General features: G+C 40.9%; 1 protein-coding gene across 1 annotated transcript in view; it reads right to left on the bottom strand.

The window, feature by feature from the left end:
* The window catches only part of adgra1b (adhesion G protein-coupled receptor A1b), a 529,688-nt gene that overhangs the window by 459,501 nt on the left and 57,681 nt on the right, over window positions 1-12,506 (bottom strand). Inside the window, exon 2 of the mRNA XM_043712551.2 lies at window positions 7,190-7,261. Coding sequence (XP_043568486.2) covers window positions 7,190-7,261 — 72 coding nt within the window. The remainder of the gene's footprint in view (window positions 1-7,189; window positions 7,262-12,506) is intronic.

Genomic DNA, 12,506 nt, shown 5'->3' with positions numbered 1-12,506 from the left:
ATAAAAACAAAAACCTTTAGCTTGACAGAGTTTCTGTGAAACCTTCTGATAAAACATCCCTGGAGGATTTAAATATGAAAAGCAGCAATATTCTAATAAATTTTAATTCTCGACACAATCACAGGCAGAGAATATTTAATGATGAAAAATGTGACCGACTTGCTCTTTTCCTCCATAATTAGGCACTTGCATTTCTCTAAATCTGTAAGTAATTAGTTCTATGAATGATCAACTAAACAGTGAACTCAGATCTCTGCAGTGAAAGGGAGAATGGATTGTTACTTGTCGAGTACTATTCTCTTCAGGTTCTAGCCAACTGCCAGATGTTATTGAGCTCCATTTACTGTTACGCTCTTCACAAATCTCGGTGAGAAAATACAATTTAATTAAATCTTTTGGTTTTAAAATTTAAGTATTAGACCAAATGAAATAGGAGTAGGGGTTGGCTATTTCATTTCTTGAACTTGTTCTGCCATTCAGTGAGACTATAAACAATCTGATTGTTTCCCTTTCCATTTTTTGCTTACCCTTCAGTCCCTTTGACTCCTTAGAAAATCAAAAATATGTCCATCTCAGCCTTGAATATATTCAATGAACCAACACTGACTTCTCTCTAGGGAAAACCATCCCAACGATCAATGATCTGTCTTTGTACAGGAGCTGAAAATGTGTTGCTGGAAAAGCGCAGCAGGTCAGGCAGCATCCAGGTCACAGGAGAATCGACGTTTCGGGCATAAGCCCTTCTTCAGGCTTATGCCCGAAACGTCGATTCTCCTGTTCCCTGGATGCTGCTTGACCTGCTGTGCTTTTCCAGCAACATATTTTCAGCTCTGATCTCCAGCATCTGCAGACCTCACTTTCTCCTTTGTACAGGAGGTAAAAGCAAGGACTGCAGATGCTGGAAACCAGAACTGATGAAGGGCCTTTGCCCGAAACGTCGATTTTCCTGCTCTTTGGATGCTGCCTGACCTGCTGTGCTTTTCCAGCACCACTCTAATCTAGACACTGTCTTTGTACAGTGCCTGCTAGCTCTAAAACCTCTCACAAGGAAATCATCCTTTCAGTATCTACTCCATCAACAACGTCAGAATATTAAGTTGCAATGGGATTGCCTCTCATTCTTGAAAGCTTTTCCTCATGAGGTGAGATGTTGATCCCAGAAAACAGGCTTGGAAACCTTCTTTGAATTGCATCCAATGCGAGCATTCTCTTCCGAAAGTGAGGAGACCAAAACTGGACAAGGCATTTCAGATATGCTCGCACCAATCCCTTGCACAGTTGCAGCAAAACTTCCTGACAGATATACTCCATTAATGTAATTCTATTTGCTGTACTGCACCAGGATGTTACATTTTTGTGATTCATATACAACAACACCTGGATCCCTCTGTATTTCAGCATTCTGCTGTCTCTCTCTCTCTATATATATATTTCCTACTTTTTAATTCTTCCCACCTCACAATTTTCCACGTTATACTTAATCTTCCAAATTTTTGCCCATACTTTTAATTCTTCTGAGAAGATTCTATATATTCTCCTCAGAATTTAGTTTACTGATATAACTCCACCGAGGCCCGCATTCCGTGACCTAGTCACCCTTTATTTACAAGTGGAGAGTCCTTGATATGGATCCAGCCCCCTCAGGGCCAGGTCTCAGCATGAACAGAACCTCTGACACTCCTGTTTATATCTGTCAGCCAGGGGTCCCTGATTGGCCCAAGTTATCCAGCCCAATCAGGTAACTCACATTCTATAAGGTACACCTGCTGATCTCATTGCAATCACTGCATTTACTACTTATCTTTTTATTGTGAGGAAAGAAATTGTCTGATACAACCAGGGAGAATAGGAACCAGTGCTGATCCCTATGTACTCCAGGTGTTGCAGTTTACAAATCGGAAATCACCCATTCACCTAAAGTCTGTTTCATGTGAGCCCATCCTCTAACTTGTCCAATCAATCTGTTCAGAGATGTTGTTACACACTTCTGGAGCAGATAAGATTTGAATCAGGGCCACCCAGTCCCAGGGTAGGGACAGCACTAGTGTGCCACAAGAGGGCCCTTAAAGAATTTTTTTTACAATCATTCTGTTCAGAGTTGCTTTAAGGCACCTCTGGCTCAGATGGGACTTGAACCCAGGCCTCCTGGTCTAGGGGTAAAAATGTTGCTCGGATTCTTAGTCCAGCGATATTACCACTATGCCATCACATGGGATATCCACATTAATATATCTTTCCAATCATCATGTCTTGTTAGTTCTATTTTTATAAAATTTTCTTTGGAAATCCAAATAGACAATATATACTGGTTCCCATTTAACCACATCACTTGTTACATTCTCAAAAGGCTCTAATGAATTTATCAAACACAGGTTCCTTTTCATGAAACCATGTGTATACTGCCTGATTGCATTATGATTTCCCATACATCCTGATATTACCTCCTTAATAATGCAGTCTAGTCTTTTCCAAATGGGAAATGTTAGGCTAACTGGCCTGTAGGTTCCTGCTTTCTTGAATAGAAATGTTACATCTGCAGTTTCCAGGTCCACTGAGAATTTTCCAAATTTAAAGGAATTTCAGATGATTAGGGAGAGGTATATCACTACACACGCAGAGAACAAGGTAGCTATTGGTTCAATTAATTCAAATATAGTTTTAGGTATGCACTCACCAATTTCACTAGCAGTAAATTACCAAAAAGCACATTCAAGCTCAATTATTCCTGCGAGGAGAGAATTTTTGCTTTCTCATTTAGGTTCAGTATTTTTCTGCTTAAGAGCTATAGGTGAATATTGTTATTAATCCTCACATAGAACAACTATGAAATCATACCCCATTTAGAAATGGCGCCAAGATAATGCATTTATATATTCATATGCAGTTGGATTTAAACTTTATTTTATGCAATGGATAGGTGGGACAACTTCGATTAAGAAGGGTCACCACCCCCAAAATGTTAACACTGCTTTCTCTTCGCAGATGTTGCCAGACCTACTGTCTTTTTGCAGCAATTTCTGTTTTAGTTCCTGATCCACAGTTCTTTATTTCCAGATGTTGTTTTCCTGTTTTTCTGCAAAAATGGGAACTAAATCAACTTGGCAGCACAACGTTCCACATTTGAATGCCTCATGTATTATGCACAAAGCTGTCCTTGAATTCCCTTACAGTTACCTGAATATATGGCACATTAAAATATGGCTAATAATTGCCTGGCATCCAAATTATGAACAATTTATGAGATTTGCATTCAACAGTTTCTAAGCCTCCACAAAACTACGTTAAACATTGGGAAAATAATTATTCCACAAATGTCTTAATCTCTGATTAGGGATTCTGGGATGCTGAGGTTGTTTTCAGCATCCTGATTGGTACTTGACTTTATATTGGTTCCAGGAAGTTCTGCAGTCTTTTCCAGCATTGGCAACAACACAGTGATATAAAATGAACGATGTAAATTACCTTTGAGACTACCATGTGAGATGGACAGCAGCAAGCAAGGAAGGCAGCACAAAGCTGGGGGTGGTGCATACAGGGGAAGGCATGGTGGGGGAGACTCGTGTTTGAACATGGGAGAGAAGTTATATGGCTGCACTTCACGCTGAACCAGTTACTGAGCTGTAGCACACGTTGCAGCCAAGATTGAAAGCTAGCACTAAGCCCTTTAATGGTGAAAGTAATTATAGCCCCATTTCCTGTGCACACTCCAATTTGAATGGCGATCAGGGTTATATTTCATCACCTTCTCCACGAAGACTAGCTAGCAACTTAAAATTCATTTAGGGTTTTCTGGAATTCTTTGATTTCCTCAGTGATTGGTTGCACCTAAAAGGCCCTGCATTCTTTTTCTAATGAACCTGGAATTTTCTATAACATTCTGTTTTTCAATTCTCCAGCTGCAGTCATCAAAGACAGAAAATAATGAAGCTATGTTTTCAGTTGCTGAATAGACTTGATGATTCCATACTGCACCAGTCCTCGATACTGCCTTTCTTTTCCCCAGACTGTCAGGACGTAGGCTGTGCACTTGAGGCAAGGGATATCCATTCAATAACACCTCATGATTCTTGTCAGGAACTTGGGCACAGATATGTTGCAGTTTTGCCATGACAGCCACACAAAAAACACAGTCCTGAAAGAGGAGACAATAAGGATCTTAAAATAAAAGCTCTGAGTGTATTGTTCACTATCGTTCAGGGTAAGGTTCATCCTTTGTTGTTGTCTGTTGCTTGCTGTACATATTTACACTACAGTAGGAAAAGCCCAAAGTCACATGGAACATGGAACACAAGCAAGGGATAAAGTGGAAGCGGCTCCAAAGGAAGAGGAAGGCCCAACAGTAGAGTTAGAGTTCTGAGCTGGCAAATTACTGAAAATAACCTTTTTTGAAGAATCCCTCCCAATGCACAAGTCACTGCCCATTGATCTAACTCAGTCCTAATATGGCTTCAGTTTACAACTTTATGGATAGGCTCTAACATCTCTAAGAATATTAAGACTAACCATGATTCCAAAATAAGTTTCACTGATCCACCATGCTCAAGCATCTTTCATTTTATCAAATAACTAAAAAGAATGGAGGGACTAAATATCACAACTGTGAAAAGCCTCTCTTATATGCTTGATTATTTGTCTCAATGCTGCCATGAACTGGGTCCTTAAAGGCTACTGCTTGGGAAGTGGGAGGCTATTGAATTTCTGCTGAGACTACTCAAGGTGACCCTAATGGTCAATCTCAAGGGGTTCTAGATTTTGAGAGAGCCAGCTGGTGACAACTGGGACTCAGCTTTAGCTGTGATCCAGGAAGCATGGGGAATGGGAAAGTGTACAGGAAAACACTAGCATAGAGTAGCAAATGGTGACCAAGTGACAGGTTAAGGTTTCAGTGCAAGCTGGGCTGAGGGAAGGCTGAATCAGGAAATTCTACAAAACTGAAAATAACTGATCATCATCTTGGAAAAAAAATAGGATCAGACATTTAGCTCAGAGTCAAATATAGTAGCAAGACAATAAATAATCTGGAACATGGTAGCTGCAAAGATCAATAGAGAGTTTAGCAAGAGTATGATATTTGCGTGGAAGCCAAAGACTAAGGCTTTCATCCTCTCCATGTTTTGTTGAAGGTAACAGCTGAAGACAGCTCATTCAAGAGCGAATATGGAATAGCAGTCTGACAGCACAGAGAAAACTGAAAGAGCAAGTTAGGTGATAGTAAGATTAGGTTGTGATTCATCAGCCCTGATGTACTAAATATGTCTAAAATTTCCAAAGGACATCATGTAAATTAGGAAATTAAGGACTTTAAGAAGAGATCCTGAGGGTCTATCAAATTTGGGATTTGGAAGCGAGAATTCATGGAAAGAAATGCTGAGATTGGGAACAATGGAACTGAGTGGATAAACCCAACAAGAGGAAACAGAGGAGACTTATTGATGGAAAAGTTGTGTTTGATCACTGATGGCAACTTTGAAAGGAATGACATTGCAGCATGGTCAAAATCACACAGGATGCTGTTCCTGACTTTATGAATATACAAACAAAAACAGGGAAAGATCACTTTGACCCTTCTTCCAGTCACACACTATTGTGACATAATACTTGTTCTCTCCACACTCCCCAAAAATAGGTTATCTTTGATCAGGGCCTCTGAAATGCTTTCAGAGAGATAGAAACCAGTCTGGGGAATTGAGATATCACTTGCTGAACATCTGGAAGAAAGCGTGTCAAGGGTCACCTTGTGCTATGGGTAAGAAGGAAAAATAAGAGGTATATACTTGCAGTTTGCAAATCAGAAGACATTGTGGGATGAATGGGAAATGGAATTTGAAAAGTACAGTTAATTAGGAAGCTGCATAATTTTAATTAATTTCAGCATCTATTTTGATCATGGTCTCAACAAAAATCATTTCAATAACAGCCAACACTATCTCCTCTGTGGAAGACAGAACGTTCAGGCATACCTGAGCTCTCTATTAGCTCTCTAATCTAATCTAATCTAATTTGTTCATTTGCTTGCATATCACCTCATTTTGCAAGAGAGAAAGGGGCATTCAGTGTGTCTGCTAAGATATATTTGGTACATGTAATTGGCAGAGCATGCAAGCTGTGAACTGTCTATGTAAGGACTGCAGCAGTGCTAGAGTTTAGAGTGAATTGGGCCATTCAAATTCGCATGAAGCCTGATTCATAGTTATTTGGTGAGTGAATGATGGAGATTACTTGAACAATGGCTGAGGCTAGCAATGCAGTTGGTAGAACCTGGCACCTGAACGTGAATTCATTGGCCTTGACCAGTTCTGTGAGGTCGGACAATGTTTTATGGCATTCCTTCAAAACCTTTGGCCATGACTTCTGAAGTTGACCTCCAAGACAATCTGCTCCCACTACCTTTGGAGCATGTCTGGAGGCCTTTTAAAAATCACTATGGACACCAAACATCCCTTTTTACTTTCTACATTTCCTCCTCCAAGGCCTTCAGTGCAGCATCCATGAACCTCGCAGTCCAATCTGGTCTATGTTATGCCATTCATTTATCTTTCCTGCGTCAGAATCAATTACACAAGGAATTTCAGCATCTACCTCAACAGTAACACATTTCCCCTATTACAGGCACAGGCTGGTTTTGCCGGGTTAGTTTAAGATGGTGGCGGCTCACCACACCCACTATAATGTTGGGTCCCTTGCTGACACAACAGCATGGATAGTATATATCACAACATTAACATACTGCCTTCATCACATTGAATAGGCATGGATTAATTATGCATTATGATTCCCCATCCACATTTTCAGGGGCTATTGAATTTCACCCCACTTGCATTTTAACAATACAACACTGCCTTTGGCAATGGCATTGAGAACAAACATTAGTCCCTGAAGAGTTAAAATACAAATAGAATTCACTTTGAAAGAAAAACAGTAAAGTGCATGACAGCTATTCACCTCATGAATTAGAGTTTATTTTGCTTAAAATTACTAGCAATTTCCTGCGTATTTTTCTTGAAGTCTACATCCACCAATCACCTACCATACCATTTGCTGGCCAGTTGCCAGTCATACTCCCTTGCACACAAAGAAAAACAACTTTCAAAATGGCCTCATTTTGATTGCCTATCAGTCATTACAGTTTAAAACAAAATGTTGCACCCATTATGCATACCAGAAAAAGGAATACTGATCAGTTACTCACAGTCTCTCTAGAGAGCGTAAGCCAAAGAAAGAGCCATTCTTCAGCAATGAGATCTTGTTGTTACTCAGGATCCTGCAAAATGTCAGAGAATAAAGTTAATGGAGAACAGTAAAAGGAGTTGCTGTGTAATGCATTTCTTTTTGTGTCAGCATAAAATTACTAAATTGCAGATTAATAAAATGCAGGTTGAATGAAATGTAGACTCATTTTTACTTAATAGTACATAAAGCATTTTACAGTTACATAGAAACTTTACATGTTGCATTTTATTGCAACTTATAAAAATTGGATCAACTACATTTGATTTCAGTTTGGTTCAACCAGGTGTAAGAGCAAGACCTAGGATTTTAATGTTCTGAGAATTATTGAAATATTTCAAAGAAGCAAATGCTCAAGCAAACCATCAAAACAAGTTAACTGATCATTTGTATCATTTGCTAAGTGTGCTGCCCTAATGTGATCAGGGAGAAGGTAGGGCCGATCAGGGATAGCAGAGGGAACTTGTGCAAGGAGTCTGAGCAGAGAGGGGAAGCCCTAAATGAGTTTTTTGCTTCGGTTTTCACCATGGAAAGGGAACTTGTTGTAAATGAAAACTTGGAGGAGCTGGAATACAGTCTTGACCAGATCAAGATAAATGAAGTTGATGTGCTACAAACTTTGGAAAACATTAAGATTGCTAATTCCCCAGGGCTAGACCAGATTTATCCTAGGCTGCTCTGGGAAGCGAGAAAGGAGGTTGCTAAGCCGCTGGTGAGGATACTTGCCTCCTCACTCTCCACAGGAGTTGTACCAGAGGATTGGAAGGAGGTGAATGTTGTTCCTCTTTTCAAGAAAGGTAATAGGGATATCCCTGGCAATTACAGACCAAACATCGCTCAAAGTTGCCACCCAAGTGGATAGGGTGGTTAAGAAAGCATTATTAATGGCTTTCATTAACAGGGATATCATGTTTAAGAGCCGCAAGGTTTTGCTGCTGCTTTACAAGTCCCTGGTGAGGCCACACTTGGAATATTGTGTCCAGTTCTGGTTGCCCTACTATAGGAAAGATACAGAGGCTTTGGAGAGGGTGCAAAGATGGTTTACTAGGATGCTACCTGGACTGGAGGGCTTGCCTTATGAAGAAAGGTTGAATAAGCTTGGACTTTTCTCTCTAGAGAGAAGGAGGAAGAGAGGAGACCTGATCGAGGCGTACAAACTAATGAGTGGAATAGATAGAGTCAATAGCCAGAGACTTTTTCCCCAGGGCAGGATTGACTGGTGCGAGGAGCCATAGTTTGAAGATATTAGGAGGAAGGTACAAAGGAAATGTCAGAGGTAGGTTCATTACACAGAGAGTTGTGAATGCATGGAATGCGTTGCCAGCTGTGATGGTGGAAGCAGAGTCATTGGGGACATTTAAGCGACTACTAGACATGCACATGGATAGCAGGAGTTGAGGGATGCGTAGGTTAAGTTATTATATTTTACAATAGGATTAAACCTCAGCACAACATCGTGGGCCAAAGGGCCTGTTCTGTGCTGTACTTTTCTATGTTCTATGTTCTAAATTACCTCCATAATAACAGTGACCCCCAAACTCCAGAAGTATTTAGTGAGTAGAAAGTCTAAAATATTTGCCCACTGGTACAATGGGGCTACAGTGCGCACCAACAACTGGATGCATTGCGGCAATCACTCATTCATCTCCCAAACCTGCGACTTGCACATCCTTGGAGAACAACAGGGAGTTGGGAGTGCCATTAATCCCAGGTCTTCTTCACACATGGTTGGTCCTGCCTTGGAAACTGATTGCTTTTCACTTGTCAATACTGGATCAAATTCCTGAACCTTGATTCTCACTGACGGGTGGAAGTATCTTATCCCTACGGTGATTCATGAAGGAGGCTCACCACCACCCAGGGACAATTCGAGAAGGAAGATAAATGCTGGTGGCTTTGTGAGCAACACCTGCAATCAATTACTGAAGTGGACCTCAAGTTCATTCCTGCTCTAAATTCACTCTAAAGTGTGAACTGCAAGTACCTTCATCTTCCTGTCTCTTTTAAATGCCTCTTAAAACAACACCAAGCCACCTTCTTTATGAGATCTTTACCTCTGTTTTGAGTATAAGCATGTTTGTTGTTGCAATTTTTTTTGAGTAACGAAACTCCCCTGTTTTTCTCTCACGGAAATCTTGGAACTGATTCACTTTCATTCAAAAGTATATATTAGATTAGATTACTTACAGTGTGTGGAAACAGGCCCTTCGGCCCAACAAGTCCACACCGACCCGCCGAAGCGCAACCCACCCAGACCCATTCCCCTACATTTACCCCTTCACCTAACACAACGGGCAATTTAGCACGGCCAATTCACCTAACCTGCACATTTTTGGATTGTGTACTACACCAATACAAATCCTTTTTACTTCACTCCCGATCAACCTGTTCCAAAGTAAACTGCCTGTCTTGTGATGCATTTTCCCCAGGTTTTCACTAGTTCTTTGCTTTATATGCACACAATACTTCGTAATAAATCATTTGTTAAATTCTGGACAAGTGGTGACAAGGGTCTGTCTATGTAAAAAGGACTAATGTGGTTTGTTTGTTTCACAGAAATGTTCAGAGTTGTTGAAGGAAATCCTGAGGGACAGGATGTACATGTATTTGGAAAGGCAAGGACTGACTCGGGATAGTCAACATGGCTTTGTGCGTGGGAAATCATGTCTCACAAACTTCATTGAGTTTTTTGAAGAAGTAACAAAGAAGATGGATGAGGGCAGAGCAGTAGATGTGATCTATATGAACTTCAGTAAGGCGTTCGACAAGGTTCCCCATGGGGGACTGATTAGCAAGGTTAGATCTCATGGGAGTACAGGGAGAACTAGCCATTTGGATACAGAACTGGCTCAAAGGTAGAAGACAGAGGGTGGTGGTGGAGGGTTGTTTTTCAGACTGGAGGCCTGTGACCAGTGGAGTGCCACAAGGATCGGTGCTGGGCCCTCTACTTTTTGTCATTTACATAAATGATTTGGATGCGAGCATAAGAGGTACAGTTAGTAAGTTTGCAGATGACACCAAAATTGGAGATGTAGAGGACAGCGAAAAGGGTTACCTCAGATTACAACAGGATCTGGACCAGATGGGCCAATGGGCTGAGAAGGGGCAGATGGAGTTTAATTCAGATAAATACGAGGTGCTGCATTTTGGGAAAGCAAATCTTAGCAGGACTGAAACACTTAATGGTAAGGTCTTAGGGAGTGTTGCTGAACAAAGAGACCTTGGAGTGCAGGTTCATAGCTCCTTGACAGTGGAGTCGCAGGTAGATAGGATAGTGAAGAAGGCGTTTGGTATGCTTTCCTTTATTGGTCAGAGTATTGAGTACAGGAGTTGGGAGGTCATGTTGTGGCTTTACACGATATTGGTTAGGCCACTGTTGGAATATAGCGTGCAATTCTGTTCTCCTTCCTATCGGAAAGATGTTGTGAAACTTGAACGGGTTCAGAAAAGATTTACAAGGATGTTGCCAGGGTTGGAGGATCTGAGCTAGAGGGAGAGGCTGAACAGGCTGAGGCTGTTTTCCCTGGAATGTCAGAGGCTGAGGGGTGAACTTATAGAGGTTTACAAAATTATGAGGGGCACGATAGGATAAATAGACAAAGTCTTTTCCCTGGGGTGAGGGATTCCATAACTAGAGGGCATAGGTTTAGGGTGAGAGGGGAAAGATATAAAAGAGACCTAAGGGGCAACTTTTTCATGCAGAGGGTGGTATGTGTGTGGAATGAGCTGCCAGAGGATGTGGCGGAGGCTGATACAATTGCAACATTTAAGAGGCATTAGGATGGGTATATGAATAGGAAACGGTTTGGAGGGATATGGGCTGGGTGCTGGCAGTTGGGACTAGATTAGGTTGGGATATCTGGTCAGCATGGACGGGTTGGACCAAAGGGTCTGTTTCCATGCTTTACATCTCTATGACTCTATGACTCTATGACTCTAATTGCGGAATCTATATTTGTAGTTCTAAAGGGAATAAATGTACAGTACTATTTCATAATTATAACAATATTATATTCAACTATTTAGCATGAGCAATCTAAGTTGAGCCAAATATCTCTATCTGTTGTGGTCACTTTTACTGTCCCATTCTAGCACTTTGAGTCATGGAGTCATACAGCATGGAAATAGACCATTCGATCCAACCAGTCCATACTGACCATAATCTCAAAGTCAACTAGTCCCACCTGCTTGCACTTGGCCCATACCCCATCAAACATTTCTCATTCTTGCACTTATCTAAATGTCTTTTAAATGTTGCAGCTGTACCTGCATCCACCACTTCCTCGGGAAGTTCATTCCACATACTCTGTATGAAAAAATTGTCTTCTGTGTCATTCTTAAATCTTTCTCATTTCATATGCGCTAGAGAAGCCTGACTTCAATCTTATTGTGGGTACAGAGGAGCCTCGATTATCCGACATTAGATTATCCAAATATTGGATTTTCCAGCAAGCTCCAATGTCCCAATGCTTCGCTAAACTATGTTATCCAGCATTCGATTATCTGGAATTTGATTAACCAAACAAAATACTCCCCACCCATGTCCTTTGGATAATCGAAGTTCCTCTGTATTCTCATTTACAAAATAAATATGTAATTAAGTCCTTCAGTAACAAGAAAACCATATAATTTTGGGAATATTGGCAAAGGTGATTCAAGAGATGGGTTTTTAAAAGATTTTTAAAGAACAGAAAAGCAGGAGTGTGGAGCAGAGGAATCATTATACTGACTCCAACAAGAATAGCTATTAAATAAGCACATTTGGAGCTAGGCTCTAGAGACAAGATCACGGGTGACAGGAGCCAGAGTCTGCAGAGTTCCTGAAGTAGCCTGCTTTTACAATCCCTCATATATACATGATTATGTTTAATAAAGCCTGCTAATTTTCACTTATAAGTGTCAAGTAAGTTAAGATTTACTACCAGCAAACCTGGAAAGAGAGCATGCTGAAACACATTCCTGGGATAACTAGAAATGAGGATACCACAGGAATTAGAATAGCCTTTATTAGAACACTTCACTGGTCAGGGACATTCAGCCTCAGATCTTTGGGTGACCATCCTCCAAGGCCGACTTCGGGATATGCAATAATGCAGAGTGGCCAAGCAGAGGCTGATAGCCAAATTCTGAACCCATGAGGATGGCCTCAGCTGGGATCTTGGGTTCATGTCACACTACAGGTGACCCCACTGCAACCTTTATTCTCACTCTCTCACGCACACACACTCTTACATACACACACACACTCACGCAGACCCTTTCTCATATATATGCTCTCT

Source organism: Chiloscyllium plagiosum, unplaced genomic scaffold (genome assembly GCF_037043375.1).
Source record: "Chiloscyllium plagiosum isolate Xiang-an unplaced genomic scaffold, Cpla_swu_hap1 HiC_scaffold_22, whole genome shotgun sequence".
Taxonomy (NCBI): domain Eukaryota; kingdom Metazoa; phylum Chordata; class Chondrichthyes; order Orectolobiformes; family Hemiscylliidae; genus Chiloscyllium; species Chiloscyllium plagiosum.
This window is presented reverse-complemented; position numbering and strand designations above follow the sequence as displayed.